At 50.5% G+C, this 24,980-nt stretch overlaps 3 protein-coding genes across 9 annotated transcripts in view; 2 read left to right on the top strand and 1 right to left on the bottom strand.

Annotated features, from left to right (window-relative positions):
* The first annotated feature begins 6,903 nt into the window (after nt 1-6,903).
* Nucleotides 6,904-16,556, top strand: rint1 (RAD50 interactor 1). 2 transcript variants are annotated; one of them, XM_086201315.1, is made up of 16 exons: nt 6,904-7,297; nt 7,712-7,837; nt 8,516-8,631; nt 8,918-9,091; nt 9,214-9,354; nt 9,837-10,026; nt 10,410-10,520; nt 10,629-10,854; nt 11,245-11,382; nt 11,674-11,768; nt 12,015-12,119; nt 12,804-13,024; nt 14,640-14,820; nt 15,425-15,543; nt 15,678-15,897; nt 15,980-16,098. In XM_086201315.1, the coding sequence occupies exons 1-15, from the start codon at nt 7,064-7,066 to the stop codon at nt 15,877-15,879; spliced, it is 2,379 nt and encodes a 792-aa protein (XP_086057441.1). In that variant the 5' UTR covers nt 6,904-7,063; the 3' UTR covers nt 15,880-15,897; nt 15,980-16,098. The 2 variants fall into 2 exon arrangements, with proteins under 2 accessions (XP_086057441.1, XP_086057440.1); XM_086201314.1 differs by lacking the exon at nt 15,678-15,897 and having other exon boundaries at nt 16,044-16,556.
* Nucleotides 16,557-16,571: 15 nt separating this feature from the next.
* nopchap1 (NOP protein chaperone 1) lies at nt 16,572-19,527 on the bottom strand. 3 transcript variants are annotated; one of them, XM_086201323.1, is made up of 4 exons: nt 19,373-19,527; nt 17,899-17,973; nt 17,671-17,804; nt 16,572-17,581 (listed from the first exon to the last, which is right to left on the bottom strand). In XM_086201323.1, the coding sequence occupies exons 1-4, from the start codon at nt 19,398-19,400 to the stop codon at nt 17,375-17,377; spliced, it is 444 nt and encodes a 147-aa protein (XP_086057449.1). In that variant the 5' UTR covers nt 19,401-19,527; the 3' UTR covers nt 16,572-17,374. The 3 variants fall into 3 exon arrangements, with proteins under 3 accessions (XP_086057449.1, XP_086057448.1, XP_086057447.1); XM_086201322.1 differs by having other exon boundaries at nt 17,899-17,994; nt 19,373-19,525; XM_086201321.1 differs by lacking the exon at nt 19,373-19,527 and adding an exon at nt 18,601-18,939.
* slc41a2b (solute carrier family 41 member 2b) overlaps nt 18,784-24,980 on the top strand; it is a 32,624-nt gene continuing 26,427 nt past the window's right edge. Inside the window, exons 1-4 of one of the 4 annotated variants that reach the window (XM_086201316.1) lie at nt 18,784-19,023; nt 19,238-19,415; nt 20,212-20,884; nt 23,681-23,788. In XM_086201316.1, the coding sequence (XP_086057442.1) occupies nt 20,342-20,884; nt 23,681-23,788 (651 nt within the window). In that variant the 5' untranslated portion in view covers nt 18,784-19,023; nt 19,238-19,415; nt 20,212-20,341. Of the gene's footprint in view, nt 19,024-19,076; nt 19,096-19,237; nt 19,538-19,580; nt 19,814-20,211; nt 20,885-23,680; nt 23,789-24,980 lie in introns of those variants that run through there. The other 3 variants (XM_086201318.1, XM_086201320.1, XM_086201319.1) reach the window with 3 other exon arrangements.

Raw genomic sequence — 24,980 nt, 5'->3', positions numbered from 1 at the left:
CAAAATCTAAGTATGTCATCCGAGTGATTATTTGTTACATATCTGCAGGAATTCCTTCAAGGCGTCCCGGGAGATTGTGTTGGCGAGAATGGGACAGACGGACTGGCCTGGCCCGGCCTGGCGTGGCGCCAGCCTGGAGGCGTGGGAACACACCGTCATGTCCTGCGCGCCATTTATCCCAGCACACGGACTGTTGCTGCATTCCAGAAGGTCGGTATGCTGGCGTTTCCGGATAGTTTACATCGTAAGGAGACTGTCATTGGATAACGTGCTGTTTCTGTGCTGGTGACACGAGCAGTCATGGCGGTTGCCTTGGCAATGTCTCTTGGAAATCCTGCAGCTTTGCCATCGATATCCTCTGGTCGAAGTGTCCGGTTTTGGTGGTCAACAGTCAAAGGCGAAGGTTGCTGCGACAGGCACACACCACGGAGGACACATCCATGATGGGCGTTTCAAGCTGAGCTTTCCAAGACTTTGTTATTTCCTCATAAATGTGGTGTTTGTGGTGAATTAGCAGTGATCATGAGAAACAGTGCTGTTAGATACAGGCGTACGCCAGCGCTCCCCTCAATGAAGGAGGTGGTGATGACGAGAGACTGGCGCTCCACGTGCCTTTGCAGCACGTTCTCACACACACACACACACACACACACACACACACACACACACACACACACACACACACACACACACACACACACACTTACTCATCTGAAGACAGGAGCAGAGTGTTGTTGGGCAGACGGTCTCACGTTGTCATCTTCAGACTGACCTGCTCAGTAACGGGGTGACTTCCTGCCGTCCCTGCCCAGTGGCTCTGGCCCTTCACTTCATGTTTCCAGCACGAGAACTTAATCTGTGAGGACTCAAGCAGCCAGATTGAAATTCTAGTTTGGTTCATTAAACTCTGACATCAGTCTCAGACACCAAACTGATCCTCTCAGCAGTGACTCATCTACCCGACCTCGCCAATTCAGTCTCCAGTGGGGTAAAAGTTAAGGCTCCACGTTAGGCAGGAATGCTTTGTCAGGACAGTGGCAGTGAAACACGTAATAAAATACAAAACTAAAAATTTCATGCCTGAAGATTTGGTGTCAGCAACAGAGACATTCAAACATGATCCGCTCTTTAACCCTCAGATCTCAACAATCCCAAGAACGGCTCCAGCCTACCTGGAATCCCTGATCCAGGTCTACTCTCCTTCTCGCCCACTACGCTCTGCATGCCAAAGACGCCTGGTGCTTCCAGCCCAGCGCTGCTCCAAATCTCTAGCCAGACTCTTCTCTTCTGTTGTTCCCAAATGGTGGAACCAACTACCGAACTCTGTGCGTTCTGCTGAGTCCCTTTCTACTTTTAAGAGACAATTGAAGACTCAATTGTTCAGAGAGCACCGAGGCACTGAACCTGACTCTGCTCCTCTTTGGGGTAGAATCAGTCAGAGGGTCCAAGACCCAGCACTTAGTGACTATGTAGCACTAACTGTGCTGTGTTATGTTTTATGTTTGTCCAAAAAAAAAGAAAAAAAAAAAAAAAAGGGCGGGGGCGACACTTCTTCTGCCACTAGATGGCAGTACCTGTGACCAAATCACAACTGAAGCACTTTTGCGCTTCCTATGGGTTTTTCCTTAATTAAGTCTAAATTCTTGCTTGTGTTGTACTTCGCTTTGGACAAAAGCGTCTGCTAAATGAAATTGGAGAATTGTAGAATCTCTCTACTTTTGGAATTCCATCCATCCATCGTCATCTTCCGCTTATTCCTACACATTAAGGGTCGCGGGGGGGTGGAGCCTATCCCAGCATCTACGGGCGAGAGGCAGGGTTCACCCTGGACAGGTCGCCAGTCCATCGCAGGGCCAACACACAGAGACGAACAACCATTCACACTCACATTCATACCTACGGTCAATTTAGAGAATCAATCAGCCTCATCCCCAAATTGATGTCTTTGGACTGTGGAGGAAGCTGGAGTACCAGAGAGAACCCACGCAGACACGGGGAGAACATGGAGACTCACCCAGAAAGACCCTGCGCCCGAGCCGGGACTCGAACCCGGCACCTTCTTTCTGTGAGGCCACAGTGAGGACCACTGCACCACCCTGCAGCCCTACTTTTGGAATTATTCAGCTTTTTCTGATTGGTTTTGAAATGCGAGAGTGACATCACTCTCACTCGTGAAGAAATTTGAACTAAACCAAAACAACGTTCGCTCAGTCCCCTGGTGTCCCGCCCTGCGAGGTTAATCATTCATATCAATGCAGAGAAGTGGTCCTCTGTCTGCTGGTGCGGTTTTCACACGGACTGATTTCCTGGTTAAGGATCAAACTGCCTCCAAGAGCAGCGGGAGCTCCCCCAGAGCCCGGAGACTGGCGTGCTAAACTGAGCTTCCTGCTACAGCCTTCGGTTGATTTCAGCAGCTTACAGCTCCACTTCCACAGTGCATTTTCTGCAGGAAATGATTCTTCTTCTTCAGTGTCATTGAAGGCGTCAGCAGGAGCTTCTGAGCTCCAGCACTGCTGAGGAGGAACCTCCTCCCCCAAGACCCTGAACTCCTCCAGTACCGCAGGGAGCCACGACAGGATCAGAGTTTGTTCCTGCATGCGTGTGTGTGTGTGTGTGAGTGAGTGTGTGTGTGTGGGGGTGACACTCTCCTTCCTACAATATTATAAACACTCAATGAAAGAAGCAACAGTCACATGAAAAGTTCCTGATTTCAGACTTCAAAGAGCTTGAAGTCAGGGTGGAGGGATACGTGTGTATGTGCGCACTTGTGTATGTGTGTGTATCGGTGTGTGTGTGTCTGCGTGCTTGTGTATGTGTGCGTGCATGTGTGTACGTGCATATGTGTGTGTGTGTGTGTGTTGACCGGGTGCTTCAAGTGATCTGAGTCCTCATGTATCACCAGGCTGCCTGAGGGAAGAGGCCTCTGCTGAGCCACTAGCTGCTGGTCCTCAAGTTGACCTCGGGACTGACAGCAGGTGCTGGCTCAGGTGACCGGGTCTCCTTACTCCCCTCGCTTCAAACAGTCTACATTGCAGTGTCTAAATGCCCAAAAGGGCACCCAGGGGGCACCCAGTGACATCGTCTGAGTGCACCACCCTGGTAAAACGTCCCTTGAGGAGAACCTGGGTCCAGGGTGAGCCTGGTTCTGAGGACAGCTTGGGTCCGGGGAAGACCATAGCTGAGCCGGTACGAGTGTTGCTGTACTCTTGCAAAGACATAGCTTTGCTAGCAATGATGGTGACGGTGTTCATGTTGGGATGCTGCAGGAAACAAGCAGCTTGACATTAATTTGAAACTGTTGATTATCATCTCCTGATTTCCCCCTGGTCCTGAACCCTGTGTGTCCCCCTTCAGACAAGCAGCACTTCCATCAAACTGACCTCAAACGCAGTTCTAAGTGTTCTCACCAGCACAGGAGAGCCAGAGACACACAACTAAGCTCAGGGTTTCACCTGCAGCCGTGCCTGCAGGGCCGGACTGAGCTTTTTTGGTGCCCGAGGTGAGATTGGGGGAACATTTTTAACGACAGCAGATATTTTCACTTCAACAACAGGGACTGAAATGGTGCTACGTCCAGCAGAACTGGTTCATCCTGTATGCTGCAGGCTGGAGCTCAGTGAAGGGAGCTGGAGACCTGCAGCTGAGTACAACCAGACAGAACATCCATACTGTGGTACAAATACACTTAATTTAATCTGATAAAACCTGCATTTCATTAGTAACAAGGTATTGTAGTATTCAACAACAACAATAATAATACTGATAATGCTAATGATGTAGCAGTGCTATCAATGAACTTATACAGAGACCACAAGTGACCCTGTCTGACTGCTTCAGAGGGGGATGGAGATGGAGACCAGATGTTTCTTCTCCAGCAGCTGGCGGCTTCTGCAGATGTTTCCTGAGTGCATCTGGACAGTGAGAGAGTAGATATGAGCCTCATACAAGCACCAACATGGAGCTGCAGAGTAGAACAAACAGCCACTGCGTCCTGCTGCACCGGCTGTGTGCAAGTTCAAACTTAGTTCAGACTAAGTTAGAACTTAGTTGAAAATTAGTTCTACTTAAGTTGTGATTCATGAATTTCTGAACCAAAAGCTTGCACCACTGAGATAACAACATAACTCTGAGTAACAACCAAACAGCTCCACACATGCTGCTGGGCAGGTGTCACTCTTAAAATCTCACAGAACTCAGTCATAATGAAACTTTTCTGCCTCACTGCATCATTTTCTCTTGAGCCTGACTGCTGCTAATTTGCAACCCAGTAATCCAGTGTAGAGCTGATTTATTGAAATGCTTCAATATCAGTCTCGCTTACAACAATGAGCTACGATGCCCAGTGGGGCTCACATCTCTGGTGCCGGCCAGTGAGTGCAGAAATCTGTTGTTGTTGTCTGTGTGCGTTCGTGTCAGCCATTAGCACTGATTCTTGTCTGTCAAACTTGAGCACAGGAAGGAGCAGTTGTCCAGGTAGCGAGCCACTGGCTTGCCCTTCAGCCTCACACCTTTCAATCTGGAACGTTATCTGAGTCCAACAGCTATCGTAGCATTATTATGTAGCATTAGCTTTATTCAGTTATTGCTACTTAGCTAGCTAGCTGCTACAAATGAAACATCTAACGATGTTGCACACAGAACGGCATTTAAAGATAACATAAGACAACACTTCTATATCGGACTTTCTTCTCCTCCTCCTTTCATTCGTTTCCTCCCTTGCGCACCTGAAGCCTTGGACCTTTTCATTTTCATGAAATGCAGGTAAAATGTAAATATCTGCCTATCTTGACCAAAACACAGAGCTGGGCTGTCACGAATGAGCATCAAAGTGTTACCCATCCCCCACTCTCAGCGCATGGTACAGGTACAGGTACAGGTGCAGGTGCAGGGTACAGGCTACAGGTGCAGAGTACAGGGTACAGGGTACAGGTGCAGGTACAGGTGCAGGTGCAGGGTACAGGCTACAGGTGCAGAGTACAGGGTACAGGTGCAGGTACAGGTGCAGGTGCAGGTGCAGGGTACAGGGTACAGGTGCAGAGTACAGGGTACAGGTGCAGAGTACAGGGTACAGGTGCAGGTACAGGTGCAGGTGCAGGTGCAGGTGCAGGGTACAGGGTACAGGTGCAGAGTACAGGGTACAGGTGCAGAGTACAGGGTACAGGTGCAGGGGCAGGGTACAGGTGCAGAGTACAGGTGCAGGTGCAGGGGGCAGGGTACAGGTGCAGAGTACAGGTGCAGGTGCAGGTGCAGGGGTCAGGGTACAGGTGCAGAGTACCAGTGCAGGGGGCAGGGTACAGGTGCAGGTACAGGTGCAGGTGCAGGTGCAGGTGCAGGTGCAGGTGCAGGTGCAGGTGCAGGGTACAGGGTACAGGTGCAGAGTACAGGTGCAGGTGCAGGTGCAGAGTACAGGGTACAGGTGCAGGGGCGGGGTACAGGTGCAGAGTACAGGTGCAGGTGCAGGGGGCAGGGTACAGGTGCAGAGTACAGGTGCAGGTGCAGGGGCAGGGGGAGGTGCAGCCATGTTTGGCTTCAGGATCAGCCGTGTGATTTGCTGGGTGCACGTGAGGTCTTCTACCTCCTCAAATGTGTGCGTTCATGAAAAAAGCTTACATAGAACACAAAGTTATTTGTATCACTCTTCTGTGCATGAATACGGAACCCTGATGGAGACATCAGATCCTGCCGAGGGTTCATGTGGATCAACTTACATCTGAACTCAGGACAATGGAGCACAAACTGGGAGAGATTCAGAGATTTTTTTATTTTTTATTTTAGTGGCCTGAAACATAAAGACATCAGAACAGTGCCTGTCAGTGGAATTTGGTTCAGATGAATTTGAGACATCAGTCTCAGTTTAAGACTTTAATCTCTGTGTGAGCCCTTGATCTCTGCCTTGGACTTTGATCTTAGTCTCAGACCTTCATCTCAGGGTGAAGCGCTGGCTCGTTTGACAGAAGGAACTGAATTAACAAACATCTGAGTGAAATCTCCCCAACACATCCATCTAAGACTTGGTTACTGTTCTAACTTATTCATTATTATCGATATCAAACTCCCGGCAACATGCGCAGCGTGAAGGTCCGTGCTGCCCCCCGCCGGATGCACACGGAATAACAAGCACATGGAGACGCAGTGTCCCCGCCCGCGGGCAACGCCGTGTCCTCCAATCAGCGCCTCCCTCCGTGGACCCAGACTTACCACGTAGGAAGTTTCGTGTAGTGATGGGCATTTCGACTCTTCTCAGAGATTCGGCTCCTTTGGCTCGGCTCTCTTAGGAGAGCCGGCCCTTACGGCTCCCAAATGGCTCTTCAGTTTTCATTCAGTATCACAAGCAATTTTTGATTCAGTGTTTTCATAAACTCTTTATTTTTATGTATGAAACTTTTAAAACTGAACACAACCACAGCAATCAAACATACAAATCAAATGAACAAAGTGTGAACAAAGTATGAACAGATTGTCTAGTGGAGACTGGCATTCAGGAAAGCCAGACGCCTCAGTTTGGATGGGCTGATCCGATTTCTCCTCTCTGTTACAATTTGTCCTGTCTTTGAGAAGACTCTCTCTGAGGGGACCGATGTTGCAACAATGCAGAGTCTTCCTACCATTACCTTAACCAGGCGTGGGTAGCATGAAGCCTTGGCCTCCCACCATTTCAGTGGGTCTTCAGCTCTCTGGATGAGGGGCTCCTGAAGGTAGGACCTCACCTCCAGTGCAGCATCAGCTGTGGAATTCTCTCTGCCGTGTGTGTACCTGGCCTGTACCACTACATTCACGGCCTTTGGAGCGTCTGTCCCCCTTCCTTCTTTCACATAATGGTATGATCCTGGTCTGTCCTCGCATGTGATTGGCCGCATGATGTGCCCATCAAAATAAACTCCCGCCCCCGCCTGCATGGATTCTCCGCGGAACGGAGCCATGAACAGACCGCTGCTGAGAAGGCAGCTGAAGATTCGACTCCCTCCGACGGGCATCGGCTCTTCTCGTTCACTACAAAGCATCGGCTCTTCGAGCCGGCTCGTTCGCGAACGACACATCACTAGTTTCGTGACAGCGAGCCAAGATGGCGGCGCCCACAGTCGCAGCGAACGCTACAAACAAGCTGGCAGACGACGCTTTAACCCGCTGCCGCACGGGAAGTCCGGACAGCGACGGGCCGCCCGCACCGGCGGCGGAGCTCCACGACCAGGTGGCGGAGTTCCTGCTGACGGAGGTCGGCAGCGAGCTGAAATCCCTGAAGACCGTCGGCGAGCTGCTGGAGAAGCTGAAGGAGGAAAACAACGCCCTGGAGGAGCAGGTGAGCTCCTGTTACCTGTTCCATGTACCTGCTAATGACGTCAGAACACGCCAGTTCCGACTCTCGGTACTGGCCGCTCTGGCGCCTGACCAGCACCTCTGATTCTGTGTGACATCTGTCGCACTGGCAGAGTTGTAGGTTGTGTTTTGTCACGTGATCACTCAGGCTGCTGTTATGAATAATGGTGACGGGCACCGTAAAGGCACGTGACCCTCTAATCAGTCCAATCACTTTATCAGTCAATCAACCAATCAGTCGATCAGTGTCGAACCTGCTGGCCCAGTTTGAAAGCTCAGTTTGTGACGTCAAGTTCACCTGTCAGTCTGTTTCACCTGTGAAAGGGATCAAAGATCTGCAATCAGCTGATGATGATGATGATGATGATGATGATGAGTTTGTAACCCTTGTCCTTAGGTGGCGACTGAGTCCAGCTGTTTACCTCCCCGGGTGTCTGCGGCGCTCTGTGCCGCTGAGGAGGCCAGATGTTCCCTGGACGAGCTGCTGCAGAGAGAGACGCTCATCTCTGACTCGCTGCGCAAGGTAGGGACGCCACACCTGGCGTGTCCTTTGTCACGTGGCGGTGCACTGTTGCCGTGTGTTTCAGTTCTGTGGGAGATCCTCTGAGAAGTGGAGCTGGGTGTGACCCTATGAGACGTCTCCTGCATCGCCGGGGTCGTCTCTTCACACGCACCTCACATTTATTGATGTTTCATTCTCAGAGCTGCACGCTGACTCTGACAGGCTGAACCCGCCAAAGCACGAGGTCGTCAGCGCCTGTGACACCGGGGTCAGAGGGCCGGGTCCAGAACTGATTTGGACTCTTCTGAACAGTCCAGGATGTTACATGTCATCTGGCCTGATATTCCTGTGACAGGGGTCCCGGGAGGTTGCTGACCAAGTACAAATACTTGTACCCCCACGGGGGGCATTTGTCAGTGACAGCGAGTCTGTCCGAGGTCTGCAAACACTGGAGGCTCCGGGATAAAACCAGACACCACTCAAAAAGTGATGTCGTCACAAACCAGTGGGGGGTCAGTCCCCATTAGCTTGAAGCTAAACTCACGTGGCTCCTCACCAAGAAGTGATGGAGGAGGAAACAGAGAGCTCCCGACTCCTCTTAGCGAGTACTTGGAAGGCAAAATACACTTTTTTCTCAGGTCAAGTGTCACTTTAAGGACAATGTTTCAAACAGTAATAGAGATTCCATGTCCCCCCCAGCACCTCCAGGGGGCCCAGCCGTGGATGGACAGCCTGGGCCACACGCTCAGCCAAGTGGAGACTGTAGAGAGACACATGAAGTACCTCCGCTGCCTTCAGCACATAGAGGAGCTCAGGTACCTCCTCAGGCGTGCATGTAGCCACATCCAGACGGTGAGTCACCGTCGCTCACCGCTGTCACACCAAGATCCTTCTCTAAATAGACAGAAAGTTCTCACTAACAGCAGCAGAGTTCCCGCCTCGTACAACGCTGAGCCAGTGGTGAGGAACTCGTGGCCACTGAAGGGTAGCAACCCGAACACAGCCGGCGGAATGAGGGACGCCGCGTGGAAATGACCTGTCATTGATTAACAGGGCGTTTTTGGATGTGGTGAAGCAGTGATGTTGGTGTTGTGTCGACAGTGCCGGCGTACAGCAGTGTCTGATGACCAGCAGTGTGTGGGAGGCCATCAGGGCGGTGGAGAGCATGGCGGTGCTGGACGCTGGACTAAACCAGTCCGGGTGTTCACATCTGAAGGACTACCTCAGAGAAACCCTGCTCTTCTGGCACAAGATCATTAAAGACCGACTGGCAGGGTAAGATTCCGTCCCGGTCTTTGCCACCTTGGCCAGGTGGCAGAAAAGCCAAGTGCTGACAAAACAGGACAGGAAGTTTATCGTGAGTGTGCTCATCTGAGTCCTGTTTGGTTTGCTCGCAGGGATTTAGGGAATGTGCTGACTCAGCTTCACTGGCCCATCCTGTCCCCGCCCACCCAGTCACTGACGCCCACCGTCAACGGCCAGGAGACCACCAGCCAGCTGGAGCTGCTGGTCGCACAGCTGCTGGCCCTGCAGACCTCGTATCCTTCAGAGTGGAGCTGCCGCTGTCCGGCAACTGTCAACACACACACACACACACACTGCTGGGGCCAGTGTGTTTGGTTGCCAGCTCATGCGTGTGTCGTGTATGTGAGCTCTGGCAGGAACTACCACAGAGGTTCTTAGTATGATGCAGCAGTGACATCATCTGATGCAGGTGAATCGTTGATGTTGGAGCTGCCAAATAAATCAACAATGGCAACGTGACCTCCCGCCATTTTCACCTCACAGGAGGGTATTAAAGACTAACTGGGTGTCCGAACCATTTTGGATGTCACCTGCTCCAGAGATCATCAGGTGTCGGTGCTCTGAGTCCACGGACAGGAGGACACTGGTAATAACTGGTGTGCACAAGATCATCCCCCATGACTCCACCTGCCAGGTGAGGAACCACATGAAGTAGTTCAGACTCAGGATGTTCTGGATACTTGTATGCTGGTGGTTCTTTAACTTCCCCTGCTAGCGATGACCTCATATCTCAGAAGGCGTCCACCTCCTGCCAGGGTGCACCGACCAATCAGCCTGCTTCTTCAGCTACACCTGTGTCCCAAGCTCCTCCCCTCTGCCTACCCATCCAGATCATGCTGCAGCCGCTCAGCAAGAGGTTCCGATACCACTTCTTCGGAAACCGACAGACTAACTCCCTCAGCAAGGTGTCTCTCTCTCTCTCTCTCTCTCTCTCTCTCTCTCTCTCACTCTCTCTCTCTCTCTCTCACTCACTCACTCACTCACTCACTCACTCACTCACTCACTCACTCTCTCTCTCTCTCTCTCTCACTCACTCACTCACTCACTCACTCACTCTCTCTCTCTCTCTCTCTCTCACTCTCTCACTCACTCACTCACTCACTCACTCACTCACTCACTCACTCACTCACTCACTCACTCTCTCTCTCTCTCTCTCTCTCTCACTCACTCACTCACTCACTCACACACACACGGTTATATGTAAGTTTTGAGCCGGCCTGCTCATTGACATGAACTAAGAATCTGTGCACTCTGGAACCACAGACTCATCATCTGTGTGTATTTTCAGCCTGAGTGGTACCTGACACAGGTTCTGATGTGGATGGGGAACAGCGCCACCTTCATGGAGGAGAGGATCCAGCCTGTACTGGACCGAGCTGGGGTCAACATCAGTGCCAGAGTACGTGAGTCTTGTCCACAGATGATGGAGTCAGTCTGGTCTTTTATAATATCTGGCGATAGAGATCTCACACTGTGTGTGTGTGTGTGTGTGTGTGTGTGTGTGTAGGTGGAGCTGTGTCGAGGCCTGCTGGCTCTGGTCCAGGAGAAGGTGGCCAGCGACGCCTCCAGGCTGCTGTATGATGACACTCTCTTCTGCCACCTGGTGGAAGAGGTGCTGCAGTTTGAGAAGGAACTGCGCAGCAACCAGGCGTACCCGGCGGTGCTGCCAGGGCTGCTGCACCTGCTGCTGGACGACGCCATCCTTCAGAAGTGGCTCATTGTGGAGAAGAAGAGTGAGTTTCTCAGTGTTCCCTCCTGTTGGTGGGTGTCTGTACGTCTCAGACAGGTTTTAGTTGCTTTTATTGTGTCAGTTTATCGTCACGTTGATTATTTATTTACTGCTCCATAGCTCAGAGATCAGACCAGTTTTAGAGCGCAGGATTGTTTTTAGGGCTGGGTATTGAAGTATAGTACAGCATGAGGTAGTAGTATGAAGTACTATACTCATCATCATCGTTTCCAAAGGTCCATTTGTCTGTTGTTCACCCAACAGTCCAGAACCCAAAAACTCACGACTGAAAAAATTCATCGAAGATGAAAGTAGTTGGTGATCGCTGTCTTTGTGTCGACGAATCAATTAATCTCAGGAGCCCCTCTAACCACGGGTTCCTGTGTTTGTTCAGTGGCGGTGGAGAAGGTGGACGCCATGCTGGTGGCTGAGGGCGCGTGGAGCTCCCAGTACAAAGATATCCGGGATATGGACGAGCTGAAGGCTCCAGATTGTGCTGAAACCTTCATGACGCTGCTGCAGGTCATCACTGGTGAGCCGCGCCATCGTCCTCAGCGGCGGAGCATGAAGAGTAAAGTCAGAAATAGATTTGCAGTTGAGACACGATTGCTCCTTCCAGCCTCCGTCAGCTGGACACAAGCGACCGGACCCCTGCTTCTCCACCATCATTTACTGGCCCGTTACCATGTTTCTTGGTGTGAATGTTGATTGATGGAATATTGTGAAGCAGAAGTGTGCTGAATGTGTGGACAGTCGTCATATGTGATCCACGCGTGATCGTTCTGTATTGTTGGGAATATAAGATGTGATGTGGTTTTCTCAGACCGCTACCGGACCTTACCCTGTCCCTCTGCACAACTCAAGTTTCTGGAACTGCAGAGAGAGCTGGTGGACGACTTCCGTATCCGACTCACACAGGTACTAATGAGCGCAGGAACGAGGGAGGGTTGAACGAGTGGCCCAGTCACACCTGAGGAGGAAAAACAGAGGTGTTTGACAGCTGTGACGGTTCGCCATTAACTACAAAGAACCAATCCAATATGGCGCCTAGTTTAGGCCCCGACTCTCGAGGGTCCGTCAAGTTGATCCTTTCAGGAGATGAATGTCGGGGTGAAGGGATGACAGGATGAAGGAATGAGACTAACACAACCATTCATCCTCCAGGTGATGAAGGAGGAGTCCCGCTGCCCACGTGGTGCCCGTTACTGCGCCATCCTCAATGCGGTCAACTACATTTCCACCATCCTGACGGACTGGGGAGACAACGTGGTGCGTTTGTGTGTCTGCAACAGTTCATCTCTTTGTTTATCGTTTTGCTCACCAAACCAGCAGGTGGCAGCGAGGTCATCTGAGTTTGATTCAGTCCCAGACTTGCTCTCAGATCCAAGCCAAGCTTTCACACGTCCCACTTCGAGTTGAATGAAAGCTTTGGTTCCTGGACATCATTACAGATGTGCTGACATCACTTTGTAGTGGGGGTCAGGGGTCATCCTGCCCAGAGAGGAGTGGAGGCGACTGTGCTCGTTTGTGTTTTCTGTAGATTTGAGTGTTTTTTATTTATTCTCTTCACATTCGCTGGTAGGCTGGAAGTTTCCATTATAAACACCAGGACCAACATGGTAGCACACGGCAGGCTGGGTTTGACACGCTAACGTTCACGAGGAGATGGAGTGGGACGTTGACAGTGTCCCGCTCAGAGATGTGAGACGTCTCACCAAAGATGTTCTGTGGAGATCACGATGTGATGGACCCGATTTTAGAATCAACTCTGGTCACATGATTCACGTGACTGATGTATTACAATTGAAATCGGCAAATTTCACCAGAATATGATTCGTTTGCTGCCATGCAAGCAACCACACGACAACACGGAACTTCAAAGTCCAGGAGAACTGTGTTCACTCGTCCTCTGTTCTCGTTTTCACCGGTTCCTGCGTTCTCTCTCTTCGGCAGTTCTTCCTCCAGCTGCAGCAGGCTGCCGTCTCGCTGGGTGAGGAGGGGGTGCTGGGAGGCCTGGGAATGATGGAGATCGGGCGCCTGGCTTCTCTGGAAGGTTCTCTGTTTGAGGGTCTGTTGGCGCTACTGGATCGACTGAAGGGAGACATGATTGGGAGACTGCTGGATGGAATCATGAGAGAAATCACGGGCAAAGCTAAACCGTACTGCCAAGACAGGTGAGACCAGCGGAACGCGACCCTGCTCACTGGACCTGGACTTTTCAGTTTCATCTGAACTAAAGATAATGGTGTGAAACCTCCTTCTGACCATCGTTGGACCACACAATGTAAACATGGTCTCCAGAAAAGTCAGAACTGAAACCTGAAACTCTGATTTTTCACACTAAATGGGACAGATGGTCACAAATGAAAATGGAGAGAGAATCAGAAGATGAAAGATGAAAATCAAAGTAACTTAATATTAAATGATGCTGGAGAGGCCGTGCTGCCCGCTGGAGGTAAACACCTGGAGCAGAGGGCTCCTGATGAGCAGCTGCCAGCTCTCATCCCCTCCTACCCAGAAAATAAGTTCTCAGCACCTACAGAGAGTGGCAGGGAGGAGGTGTGTTTTTCGTCCAACAGGAAGTGGTCATGTCAGGGAGGAGGTGTGTTAGTAGTCCAACAGGAAGTGGTCATGTCAGGGAGGAGGTGTGTTAGTAGTCCAACAGGAAGTGGTCGTGTCAGGGAGGAGGTGTGTTTGTAGTCCAACAGGAAGTGGTCGTGTCAGGGAGGAGGTGTGTTTGTAGTCCAACAGGAAGTGGTCGTGTCAGGGAGGAGGTGTGTTTGTAGTCCAACAGGAAGTGATCGTGTCAGGGAGGAGGTGTGTTTGTAGTCCAACAGGAAGTGGTCGTGTCAGGGAGGAGGTGTGTTTGTAGTCCAACAGGAAGTGGTCGTGTCAGGGAGGAGGTGTGTTTGTAGTCCAACAGGAAGTGGTCGTGTCAGGGAGGAGGTGTGTTTGTAGTCCAACAGGAAGTGGTCGTGTCAGGGAGGAGGTGTGTTTGTAGTCCAACAGGAAGTGATCGTGTCAGGGAGGAGGTGTGTTTGTAGTCCAACAGGAAGTGGTCGTGTCAGGGAGGAGGTGTGTTTGTAGTCCAACAGGAAGTGGTCGTGTCAGGGAGGAGGTGTGTTTGTAGTCCAACAGGAAGTGGTCGTGTCAGGGAGGAGGTGTGTTTGTAGTCCAACAGGAAGTGGTCGTGTCAGGGAGGAGGTGTGTTTGTAGTCCAACAGGAAGTGGTCGTGTCAGGGAGGAGGTGTGTTTGTAGTCCAACAGGAAGTGGTCGTGTCAGGGAGGAGGTGTGTTCGTAGTCCAACAGGAAGTGGTCGTGTCAGGGAGGAGGTGTGTTTGTAGTCCAACAGGAAGTGGTCGTGTCAGGGAGGAGGTGTGTTCGTAGTCCAACAGGAAGTGGTCGTGTCAGGGAGGAGGTGTGTTTGTAGTCCAACAGGAAGTGGTCGTGTCAGGGAGGAGGTGTGTTCGTAGTCCAACAGGAAGTGGTCGTGTCAGGGAGGAGGTGTGTTCGTAGTCCAACAGGAAGTGGTCATCTCCATGGTTCATCTCATGGCTCATTCCTGTGCCGCTCTACTCGGAAGCACCATGAAACTCCCACTGATGTTTTATTTCATGACAGTGTTTCTGATATTTGTTCATACATGCTGATGATGCAGTGCGATGATCAGATGCTTCAACCTGTGCATGAATGTTCAAAACACAAATGTGCACACATGACCAGAGGAAGTCAGGTTCATGTGGTTGACACGTTAGAAGCACTACTAATCCACTCTGTCTGTCTCGTAGATGGTTTTCTCTCCCGTCCCCACAGGACCAGTCTACCATGTCCTTGTCCAGTTCAGCGTGTCCCATGATGCTTTGTGTGAGGGACAGCTTGTTGAACCTCCATCAGGTCTTGAGTGTGTCTCTGTTCCAGCTGGCGTGGCAGGGCCTCGCAGAGAGACTTGACAGCTTCCTCTACCAGGACGTACGTCCACTTTATGAACATCTATAGCTCATATACACATTTGTCCATGTCACTAGAGACTGCAGAGCCCCCCGTCCTGTCCCCCAACACACACACACATACACAAATGCATAAATAGTCAGGTTTCCATGTATTTTGATGTATATTTTGAAACAATGCATCAGCAAAGGTTGGCGTATGTTACATTCAAGAGAAATCTCAGTTTAACAAAATGTTCTTTGAACATTTACTCTGTAGCAAAAACAGCACAAAGAGGGAGATCGAAACTTCTCATTCAAATCAGCTCTGATGTAACAAATGTTGAGGTCACGTAACTTACCAGCTGCTGTGTCCTCGTGAATTTTGCTGAACTTTCTACATCGTAAGCGTCATTGTAGGAGGTTGAAAAATACTGCCATGCTAATGTTACACGTGGTGGGCAGACGCACTCGCGTGTACTTCTTCAGGGGCCTTGAACGGCAGAACGGCTGTGGTCACAGAAGCTGGGCGACAGTTGATGCCTAACTTTGCTTCTTCTCAGAGTTAGAAATTCTCTTGATAATAGAATGGAAACACAGAATGATGGAGGGAACGTTGGGTTGATGCATCCATGTGTGTCTGTCAGGTGATCCTATCCAACCATTTCAGCGACGGTGGAGCCGCTCAGCTTCAGTTCGACATGACCCGGAACCTCTTTCCTCTGTTTGGGCACCACTGCAAAAGACCTGAGAACTTCTTTAAACAGTAAGTCTGCTTTTGTTCTGGGTTTTGGCCCCGCCCATGTTGGGTGCAGCGGAAGTGGTTCACTTCGCTGAGAATGTAACTCGACCCAACCAGACCCAGGAGTCGGTACCAAAGCTGAGGCTTGACTTGTCCAGGTGTCCCAGGCATGGATCAGACGTCTGTGAGCACACGCGGCTCAAACGCAGCGCCAGCGGAGGCCCGTCTGAGCTGGACGTACTTCAGCTGAATATTGAACCAAATTTGACCTTAAGACTCAAAGTGCATCTGTCATGGGTTGGGAGCATCATGGCCGCCGTCGTGTTGCTCATGGCGTCGTTTGTACAGCAGGAGTTGTGACCATCATCCAGCACCACGGTGGGGATGAGATGACACACCCTCATGTTGTCACTCGGGTGTTCACAGAAGTGATTCATGTTCAACTGCTGATCTTCCACAGTCGTGACTGTCGGGTGGAAATGATGTGAGGGGGGAGTGATGACCGGAACTGTTTGTGTCCCCAGCGTGAAGGAGGCTTGCATCGTCCTGTGTCTGACGGTGGGCTCGGCCATCCTGCTGAAGAACGTCATTAAAGAGTGGGACGACGCTCCCCGAGACGGTGACGGGAGGGAAGACCCCCCCCCAGAGACCGCACTGAATGAGCTGGGGGTTTATTATTTAGCACCATGTGATGTGTTGATTCTCCTCAACCTCCGAGCCTCCTGGCCCGGCCAGTAACAGACCCCCACCGTCGAGCTTCAGGTTCCAATCACAGAACGCTCAGCTTTTGTCTAGAAAGTCTCTACTTGCTCTCTAATAAAGCAGCAGTGTCACGGCCTGTGTGTCTGTACGTGCTGACTCAGACAAACTGAAGGAAGCTGATGAATGTAAACAAACGCTGGAGAAGCAGAATGGATCTCTGAGGGTCCGGTAACGGTCCGTCCAGAACATCTGATGATGCTGCTTACAAACGTCTAGAACAATCTGGTAACTCATTTATTTATAGGTGTAAGAATAGTTGCAAGGCATTAAAAATGATCTGAGCCCAAAAAGCATGTGGAAAATAATTTATAAATGGTCAAAAAAAAACTAAGTCCACAGTTGCACGACTTGCATTCAAAATTCCACGATTATTCTGGTTTTAGCCCTCATTCAGAAAATAATGACATTCCAACCAGGCGGTTTATTACAGGAAAATCAATAATCCACCAATAATCCTGTTCACATGCAGCCGCACAGATTCAGGCTTGCGAGGCTTGTAAGAAAGAAAAGGTGGAACTAAAGTTTGCTGTCATTTCTCTTCAGTCTGGTTTCTGTTACACACACGGACGTTAGAGTTCTGACTTCCCCTGAAAGTCGATGTAACAAAATGATGAGACGAGTTTTTCTCCTGTTTGCTTTCACCGCTCTGAGTCAACCTCGCCACTCAGACAAGCTCCTTCGCTCGTTAGCAGTCGACATGCTAGCGAGCGAAGGAAGCATTAACGCATGCACACACGGGTCTGGAAACAGCCGAGAGGCTACCTCATGTAAATTCTTCGGTGCAGAATCGGAATATTCTGTACACGTTCACAGATTGCTCCTAAAACCAGAATAACGTTGGCCAAACCCGGAACTGCTGTTTTTACAAGCCGTAAATCCTGATTAAGACATCAGTCTTCATGTCAATGTCCTGATTTGGGGGACAAATGAGAAGTCAAAGCTTCCACTTTGCTGCTCCAAAAGTCCGCCGCGATGAGAACATGTCAGTCCCATACGGATGACGGCCATCTTCATCTAGTGTCTCTGTCCGTGAAGCAGATTCCTTCACTCCTGAGGCAGTGGAGGTTTCTGGCACATCCAGGTTTACTCACGTCTACGGGGACATGTGGCTGTCTCCTCTACTCCTCTGCTGGTCCACAACCTGGATGTTGGCTGTTTTCTTCATGCCTTTGTGTCCTGGGAGTTTGAGGTTCTGCTCCGTGAGCACATCTTCCTCTTCAGAGTCTGAAGACTCCTCTGAGTCCAGTGAATCCTCCTCATCTTCGCTGTCTAAATCGCTGAGCTCCACCAGTGCCACATCCTGGAGACGTGAGAATGAAACATTTGGTTCACGAAGAGGTGTCTCCTCCAGGTCAACCCCTCTCAGAAGGGCCAGAGACGGACACTCACCATGCTGATCACCCTCTCTGCCTCCTCCACGTTCTCGATGTCAAACTGTCCGGCAGGAGACGCTTCCATCTGCTGCTTCAGCCTCTCGTTGGCCTCGGCCATCTGAGGGAGGAAGCTCTGCAGCCGCGCCAACACTGACACACAAGCATCCTCATCAGACCTCCATTCTAACTCTTCGTTTAGATTCAACTACGACATGTGAGAGACCAAATTTCAGTGTGATCTCACCGCCACTTCTGGGAACTCTCTGGGTCTGGAGGGATCTGCCAGCCGCCGGTGTGACCAGAAGCTTCTCAAAGAGACCTGGAAACACAGTAAACACACCTGATAGGCTTTCCAGAGGGAAGCCAATCATGTTCCTGCCCGTTCACTACAGGATCACACAAAAATGAAGTCGAATATAATGAAAGCTGGTAGAGGAGCCCTGTTGCATCTGGAGGGCAGAATCATCAGACTTTGAGCAGAATATTCAGGTGCTGGAGAAGATTAAGACCGTCGTCCTACTGCAATTTATGAACGTATGGAAGCAGACAGGTTTCTACAGGTGAATGTGATACACACATATGGTTACAACCAGTCAGGAGTGTTACGTGCAACTATGCTCATTAATGACAGTCCACAAAAACATGGTCATATAAACGATATAGAACAGTTTAACGGACGTGGTGTGACGTCACTGGCATTACGGAGGTATGAGGTATTTGCTGTCCGGGTGCCTCCACGTTTCAATATTTTACCAAAGGTTCAGCAGTCATTAGCTTATGAATGCCGAGCTACGTCCTTCATAAAATAACCTTAAAGAAAACAAGAAATATTCTATTGTTGAAGAAGTACAAACTCTGTTAAACTCGCTAGCTAACATTAGCCAAACTTGAACTTTTCTACGTCTAAACTCGCAGGAACTGAAAGCGCGAACAAAACCGTCCAGACCTGTTCCGCTGCCACACGACAACAACTCCTGAGAGCTCATTTTCGAGTTTAATTCCATCTTCGAAGCTACACCGTTGTATTTGCGTCAACATGTGCCTCAGTGAGCCAAACATCCGGGTAGCGGCGGGAGAGCGGGGCTAGTTGGCGCCCTCTACCGACACGGAGGACCGAGGTGTGACGTCAGTTAGAGAAAAACAAGCTAAAACACGGACCGTGTAAGAATGGAGCGCACTTTAGGTGATATTAACGAGTTAAATGAACTATGTAAGGAAATATCGTGAATAGTAAACGTAAACCTCAAATCAGATTATCAAAACGTGTAATCTGCGCCTGCGCACTACGATCAAAATATGTGGCCCGTCATCCAGCGAAGGAAGACAGAAGTCCCACTCGCTCACTGCCGCCCGGGGACGTGTGTATGAGGTAGGCCGAGCTAGAGGAAACCGGTAAACCCGAAGAGCATGGCTAGAACTATAAGAGGAGGGTTTTTACTGGGTGTGGAGAAAATAAAAGCTTTATCTAACACTCACTTGCTTTGTGCCGTAAAATTATAAAATGAAGAACCCTAGAACCAAAAGCTGTTGATGTTCCTCTGGCTCACAGAAATGGCTGACTGTTCCCTGTCTTTTCTTTTAAGTCATCTCTTTATTTGTGTATCGAGTGGAGGCGGGAAGCGGGTTCTAAACCGAGTTAACCGTCTGTCGGTGTGGACGATCTTCGGCGGCACTGTGACGCGGCTCCGCGGCTCCGTACAGCAACCAGGGCGACTCACCCCGCATCTCCTCTCCTGCGTGAACCATCCCTGCGGTTGGAAGGTAACTAACTAGCTGGTAGAACAGACACGAGTAACCAGCTGCATCCGCGTGCCTGATATCCCGGGTCCATGCCGGGTTGAGTCCAGGCGGAAGCCGCTTCCAACTGTTGTGATTTATTAACGGTAACAGCTAACAGAGCAGGATGCTAGCTAACCCAAACATACATTAGCAAGATGGTGAAGTCTTAATGTCTGTTGCTGAATTCACTGTCGTAAAACAAGAATGTCACAAACCGAGCCTCGAGTCGGTCGGTCGGTGTGGAGGCTGGACGGCGGCGTCGCGGTTATTCGATGTACCCGAATTCGTTTGTCTGCCTCGAGTCCGAATGAAAGTATCAAAACTGCAGAGAAAAGGAATCGGAGGCAGAAGAAACGGCTACGTCTGCTTTCACGGCCACTGTAAGTCTGTTCTCATGTCTGAAGCCGCCCTCCGGGCTCCGTCATGGGGAGGACCAGACTCCTGCTTGCCCGGAGGAGCGCTCCGGGCTCCGGCTGCCGCCTGAGAGGCGGGCAGCTGCGGGTGTTTATGGGCTGAGGGTGGCAAGTAGTTCTCCTGCACTGGAACTTGAACATGAACACAACTTTCCTGGAGATTCTCCTGGAGACACAATGTTCCAGAAGGGTTTGCGCCACAGCTCCGGTCGGTCTCATGAACGAGTCGTTCTTTTCAAAGCTCGTCTGCAAGTCATTAGCAAACCACAGCTCTGAATTAGAAACTTTACAGGCCATGTTCTCATCTGCTGCACTTCAGGATGTTCTCATCCCCTCCTCTCTCCTCTGGTGTCTATTATCTCCAGGCCTGAGAACCCGAGTCTACACATGGATGGGGCACCCGAGCCGGTCTAAACCAGTTTTGGTGACAATCACGTCCACGCCACTCTCAGACTGGGTGACAGGAGATGAGACGCTGCAGCCCCAGTCCACATCATGAGTATCCAGGGTCTGGGAGGAGCGATAGGGGAGTCCCTGGGCTCTAGCCTTACTGTGCGTATGAGTGGAACAGGTGGCGGGTGGAGTTCTCTCTCGCTGAAGTCTGTTTTCTCAGGGCGCGTTGCCTCTCTGCTCCAGACCATGGTCCCCACCGGCTATACCAAACTACAGGAGGAGCGCTTGGCCATGGTGGACCTCGGAGCTAAACCCGAAGCCACCTCGCTCCAGAATGGCTATCGACAAGAGACATCTCACATAGAAAGCCGGCGGCTCCTGGACCGGGCCTCTCGGTCCTCTGTGACTCTATCTGACTGTGGTGATGGAGGCTACTCTGAAATGGAGCCCATGTTAGCTGAGAGGAGGCTGTCTGGGGAGGAGGCAGACCAAGAGGAGGAGGATGAGGAGGAGGAAGGGCTGGGATCTGCTGAGCAGAACATGCCAAAGGAGTCGCCTCTGGCCATGGCATTACAGATCCTTGTGCCTTTCCTGTTGGCAGGATTCGGAACCGTATCAGCTGGTATGGTGCTGGATATTGTGCAGGTAGGCTGAGCGACTAAACAGCGTCTATTCAAACAGCAGCGTTAGGCAATGAAGACTTAACGGATTATCCAGGAGTTTCTGCGTCTGAGCTCAAATTACCCAACTTGTTTGGTATAAAAGGCTGAAGGGTTGATTGATGACCAGCAGTGACAGGGACACGGACCACGGCTTCAGAGTAAGCTCAGGCACTCGCAGGACTAGAGTAATAATAATAATAATAATTATTCTTATTATTATTCTTATTATTGTTGTTGTTGTTGTTAGGAGGAGGAGGAGTAGTGGTGTCTGACAACGTACTGGAAAAGATCTGCTTGGGCTCTGTCTTGGCGAGGACCTCCAGATACACATCACGGTCCAGTTTGCCGCCATGCGTTGTCCGGTTATTTGACCTCACCTCTCTTCCTGGTTCCGCCTGCAGTGTTGCTTGGTTCACTTTAATCCACGTCGTCACTCGCCTTGATGCTCCACCTTCTTTAAAACGAGTGAATTCAGAGGTGTACGTTTTGGCAGGCGGGGACCAACGTTTAGATACATTAGCGCCACCTGCATGCCAGACAGTGAATAAGTTCTCTGACCCTTTACACTCAACTGGTTTGTTTTCTTATTAGCTTGTTTTTGTCTGTGTATCACAACCAAAGTAACAAACCAAAGTACCAAGTTTTTAAAAGATAAGTACAAAGTAAAGATATTTCTGTTGGAAGGTTGGGAGTAAAGAGTCCACTGCAGTACAGTACATGTACTCTGTTACCTCTGATCTCGGATCAGATCTGTAGAGAGGATGAGCGCTGCTGGGCAGGGTCACAGAGACGAAGTAAACGTGTGTCACAATACTTGATGATGATTTGATGAATGATGATTAATTAGAATGATGTGACATTAATAGTACATCAGTTAGAGTCTGGTGAGTCAAGCCAAAAGAACCACGGCTCTAAAGAAGGAACACTTGATTCTGACTGTTACCAAAGCTGAACACTACTAATGGAGATGGGGAAATGTTTCAATTCACAAATCAAAATTCAAGACGTCGATGCTGGCAGGGTTCATCATTTAACCCAGGAGAAGCACTTGGTGCAAACTAACAGAATAACGTCCCACTGAGGTGTTATGGGGGGGGGGGGGTAACGATATGGCATTGCCGCTGCCAGGTATGACATCACACGGCAAATGATTGACTGAGACGAGGGATGATGTCACCACTACAGAAGTGAGGGCAACAACGCGCTTAAGTTTGTGACCACACGAGCAGCAAAGACAGCAGAAATAGAAGTAGAACTCCAGCAGTTGTGTCCTCTAGAAGTACAGGTTCATCAGACTCCCCGTCCACAGACTGGTGCTTAAGTTGGTGGCTGAAGTCAGATCACGCTGCCCCACCTCCTCACACTGCCCCACCTCCTCACACTGCCCCACCTCCTCACGCTGCCCCACCTCCTCACGCTGCCCCACCTCCTCACGCTGCCCCACCTCCTCACGCTGCCCCACCTCCTCACGCTGCCCCACCTCCTCACGCTGCCCCACCTCCTCACGCTGCCCCACCTCCTCACGCTGCCCCACCTCCTCACGCTGCCCCACCTCCTCACGCTGCCCCACCTCCTCACGCTGCCCCCTCCTCCTCACGCTGCCCCACCTCCTCACGCTGCTCCACCACCTCACGCTGCCCCCACCTCCTCACGCTGCTCCACCTCCTCACGCTGCCCCCACCTCCTCACGCTGCCCCACCTCCTCACGCTGCCCCACCTCCTCACACTGCCCCCACCTCCTCACGCTGCCCCACCTCCTCACGCTGCCCCACCTCCTCACGCTGCCCCACCTCCTCACGCTGCCCCACCTCCTCATGCTGCCCCACCTCCTCACGCTGCCCCCCACTGCTTCAGTACTCACTAGTCCCACTGTAGGTCTGCAACCCAAGCACAGATTGAGTTTACAGTGAATTAAAACGAGTAACAGAAGTTCACCAATGACCAGAGATGCGAGGTAAATACTGAATCAAGGCTCAGTATCCTCACTGTGTATGAAGAAGCTGCACCCCCCACCTTCCTGTAGTGTGATGCAAGGAGGAGGTGTGTTTGTAGTCCAACAGGAAGTAGTCCATGGTTCCTCCACCAACAGGAAGTGGTCATCTCCTGGTTCCTCCCAGCAGCCAATAGGATCGCTCCATGTGATTGTGGGTGATTGAATCAGTAAATCAGCTCTGGTGAACAAAAGTTGATGATCTTCCAGGTTCAGTTCATCAAGATCATCTTCACTAATGAACCCTCTGATGATGCTGGAAGCCTGGATGCTACGTTAGCAGTGCTAAGCTAACGTTAGCCTAGGGAGGAGCTACACCAGGGTCACATGACTTCAAGGTCTTGTGTGTGATGATGGTCGCTCTCTTGTTCTGTCTTTCATTGTTTACCGATGAATGACTTTCTCAGATCGCCATGTTTGAACTCCACTGATATAAAGTGGAGAAGATGGAACCAACATTGTGTCCTCTGTGCATGAAAATCTCAATATTTGTGGATATGCTTTCAGTCAGTGGGCCAAGATGGTGCTGCACAATGAGTCACTCCCCCGTTTGACAGGTGGTGGGTGTGGAGGAGCGAGTCAGGGTGTGTTAGGGTGTGTTGTCTTTACCCACATTCTAATGTTTGGTTACAGTTTTAAACACCTCAACAGTTACACCGAGTCACCGGCAAAAGGGACCTGCCAGTTGGCTGAGTCAAGTTCAAAGGTTCTAATTCAAATGAGAGGTTTCCCTTATCTCAGGGATAGCGAGCGTCAGAACACGCGTTAACAGAACGTTGTGTGTTCCAGCACTGGGAGGCGTTCCAGCACATCACCGAGATCTTCATCCTGGTTCCTGCACTGCTGGGCCTGAAGGGAAACCTGGAGATGACACTGGCCTCCAGGCTCTCCACGGCGGTTAGAGAACACACACACACACACACACACACACACACACACACACACACACACACACACACACACACACACACACACACACACACACCAGTTCTGAAAACTAACAAAATCAAGTTTTTAATATCAATAAAATGGTCATGGAAATCAACGCTGCTACTTTCCTCGGGGTGTATCAAAGAATCATCCTGTCGCTGGAGAGCTTCACCTCAGATTCTCCCAGAATGCTGTTGTGCTGTCTCGGATTGATGTGAGCGCTCGTCCTCTTAAGATGTTTGATTTGCTGACTCAACTGGCTTTTCAGGCTTTTCCACAGCGTTGTCCTGAACAGCACTTTGGTAGTTTTGTTCACACTCCAACCTGATTTCCACCAGCTGACTGTCCTCTGGCAAAGGGTTCACCTTTGATTGAAGAACATTCCAGCTATTGGGAGACAAAATCCTTTGTTCGAGGATCGATACCCTTCTCTGCGCTGCATTAGGGAGCTGAGCCCACGCTTGTTAGCCTAGCATACAGAGTGGAGGTGGGTGGGGAATGTTGGCATATCCCCATCAGAAGTCTCTAAACTAGGGTTGTGTGTGGTATTTGCTATATTGTGAGACTGTTGGAGCTCATTTCTGGACGGGTCGCAGTTATTTGACGCAGCACCTCAACAAAACAAAATGTTTGTTGATGACTAGAAGAGCGACTGTGGCTACTAATCATGGCCGACTTGGTCAGAGAGGATGAGTAGGATCACTGCTGGACCCTGAACCTGAGCCAGTTGAAGAACAGGTGTGGAAGGTGAACAGGTCAAACGGAGGTATGCTAACACTTCCCACCTGTTACCATAGCTTGTGCTAAGCTAACTATCATGGTTCTCAAGGGTCCCGATCGTCTTATCTGGCTCTGGGGATGAGGAGTACATGACTTGTCTTTCTACGAGAGCTGCATGATGTTGTCATGCGAAGGTGTGAAATACTGACCTTGTTTGTCAGTGGGTGTGTCGCCACTTTTAGTTCTGATTAATTACTAGTAAGGTTGACTCTGGAGCCTCTTGAACTGTTTCTGCAGACTAATGAGAGAATCCTGAGCAGGTTTGCTTGCTGCGACTCTAGCGCCCTACAACAGACCCATTTCATCCACACACCCAGTCCCAGTCTTTCTGTGTTTGTCTCCAGTCTTTAGACTTGGGTGGAGGAAGAAGCAGCAGCGA

The sequence above is a fragment of the Aulostomus chinensis genome, chromosome 4 (assembly GCF_037954235.1).
Source record: "Aulostomus chinensis isolate RoL2024-O1b breed Wild chromosome 4, RoL_Achi_v1.0, whole genome shotgun sequence".
Lineage (NCBI taxonomy): Eukaryota > Metazoa > Chordata > Actinopteri > Syngnathiformes > Aulostomidae > Aulostomus > Aulostomus chinensis.
Note: the sequence above shows the minus strand (reverse complement) of the source record. Positions and strands in the feature narration are given on the sequence as shown.

Bases quoted from the DNA above. Each gene is read 5' to 3' on its own strand.
- rint1 (XM_086201314.1), top strand. From the start codon at position 7,064: ATGGCGGCGCCCACAGTCGCAGCGAACGCTACAAACAAGCTGGCAGAC. The intron at 8,632-8,917 runs GTACCTCCTCAG...TTGTGTCGACAG, and splicing joins CAGCACATAGAGGAGCTCAG to TGCCGGCGTACAGCAGTGTC. The intron at 11,769-12,014 runs GTACTAATGAGC...TTCATCCTCCAG, and splicing joins TCCGTATCCGACTCACACAG to GTGATGAAGGAGGAGTCCCG.
- nopchap1 (XM_086201321.1), bottom strand. From the start codon at position 18,658: ATGGAATTAAACTCGAAAATGAGCTCTCAGGAGTTGTTGTCGTGTGGC. The intron at 17,974-18,600 runs GTCTGGACGGTT...CTGTGTTTCCAG, and splicing joins GTCGTGTGGCAGCGGAACAG to GTCTCTTTGAGAAGCTTCTG. The intron at 17,805-17,898 runs GTGAGATCACAC...CTTGTGTGTCAG, and splicing joins GAGAGTTCCCAGAAGTGGCG to TGTTGGCGCGGCTGCAGAGC.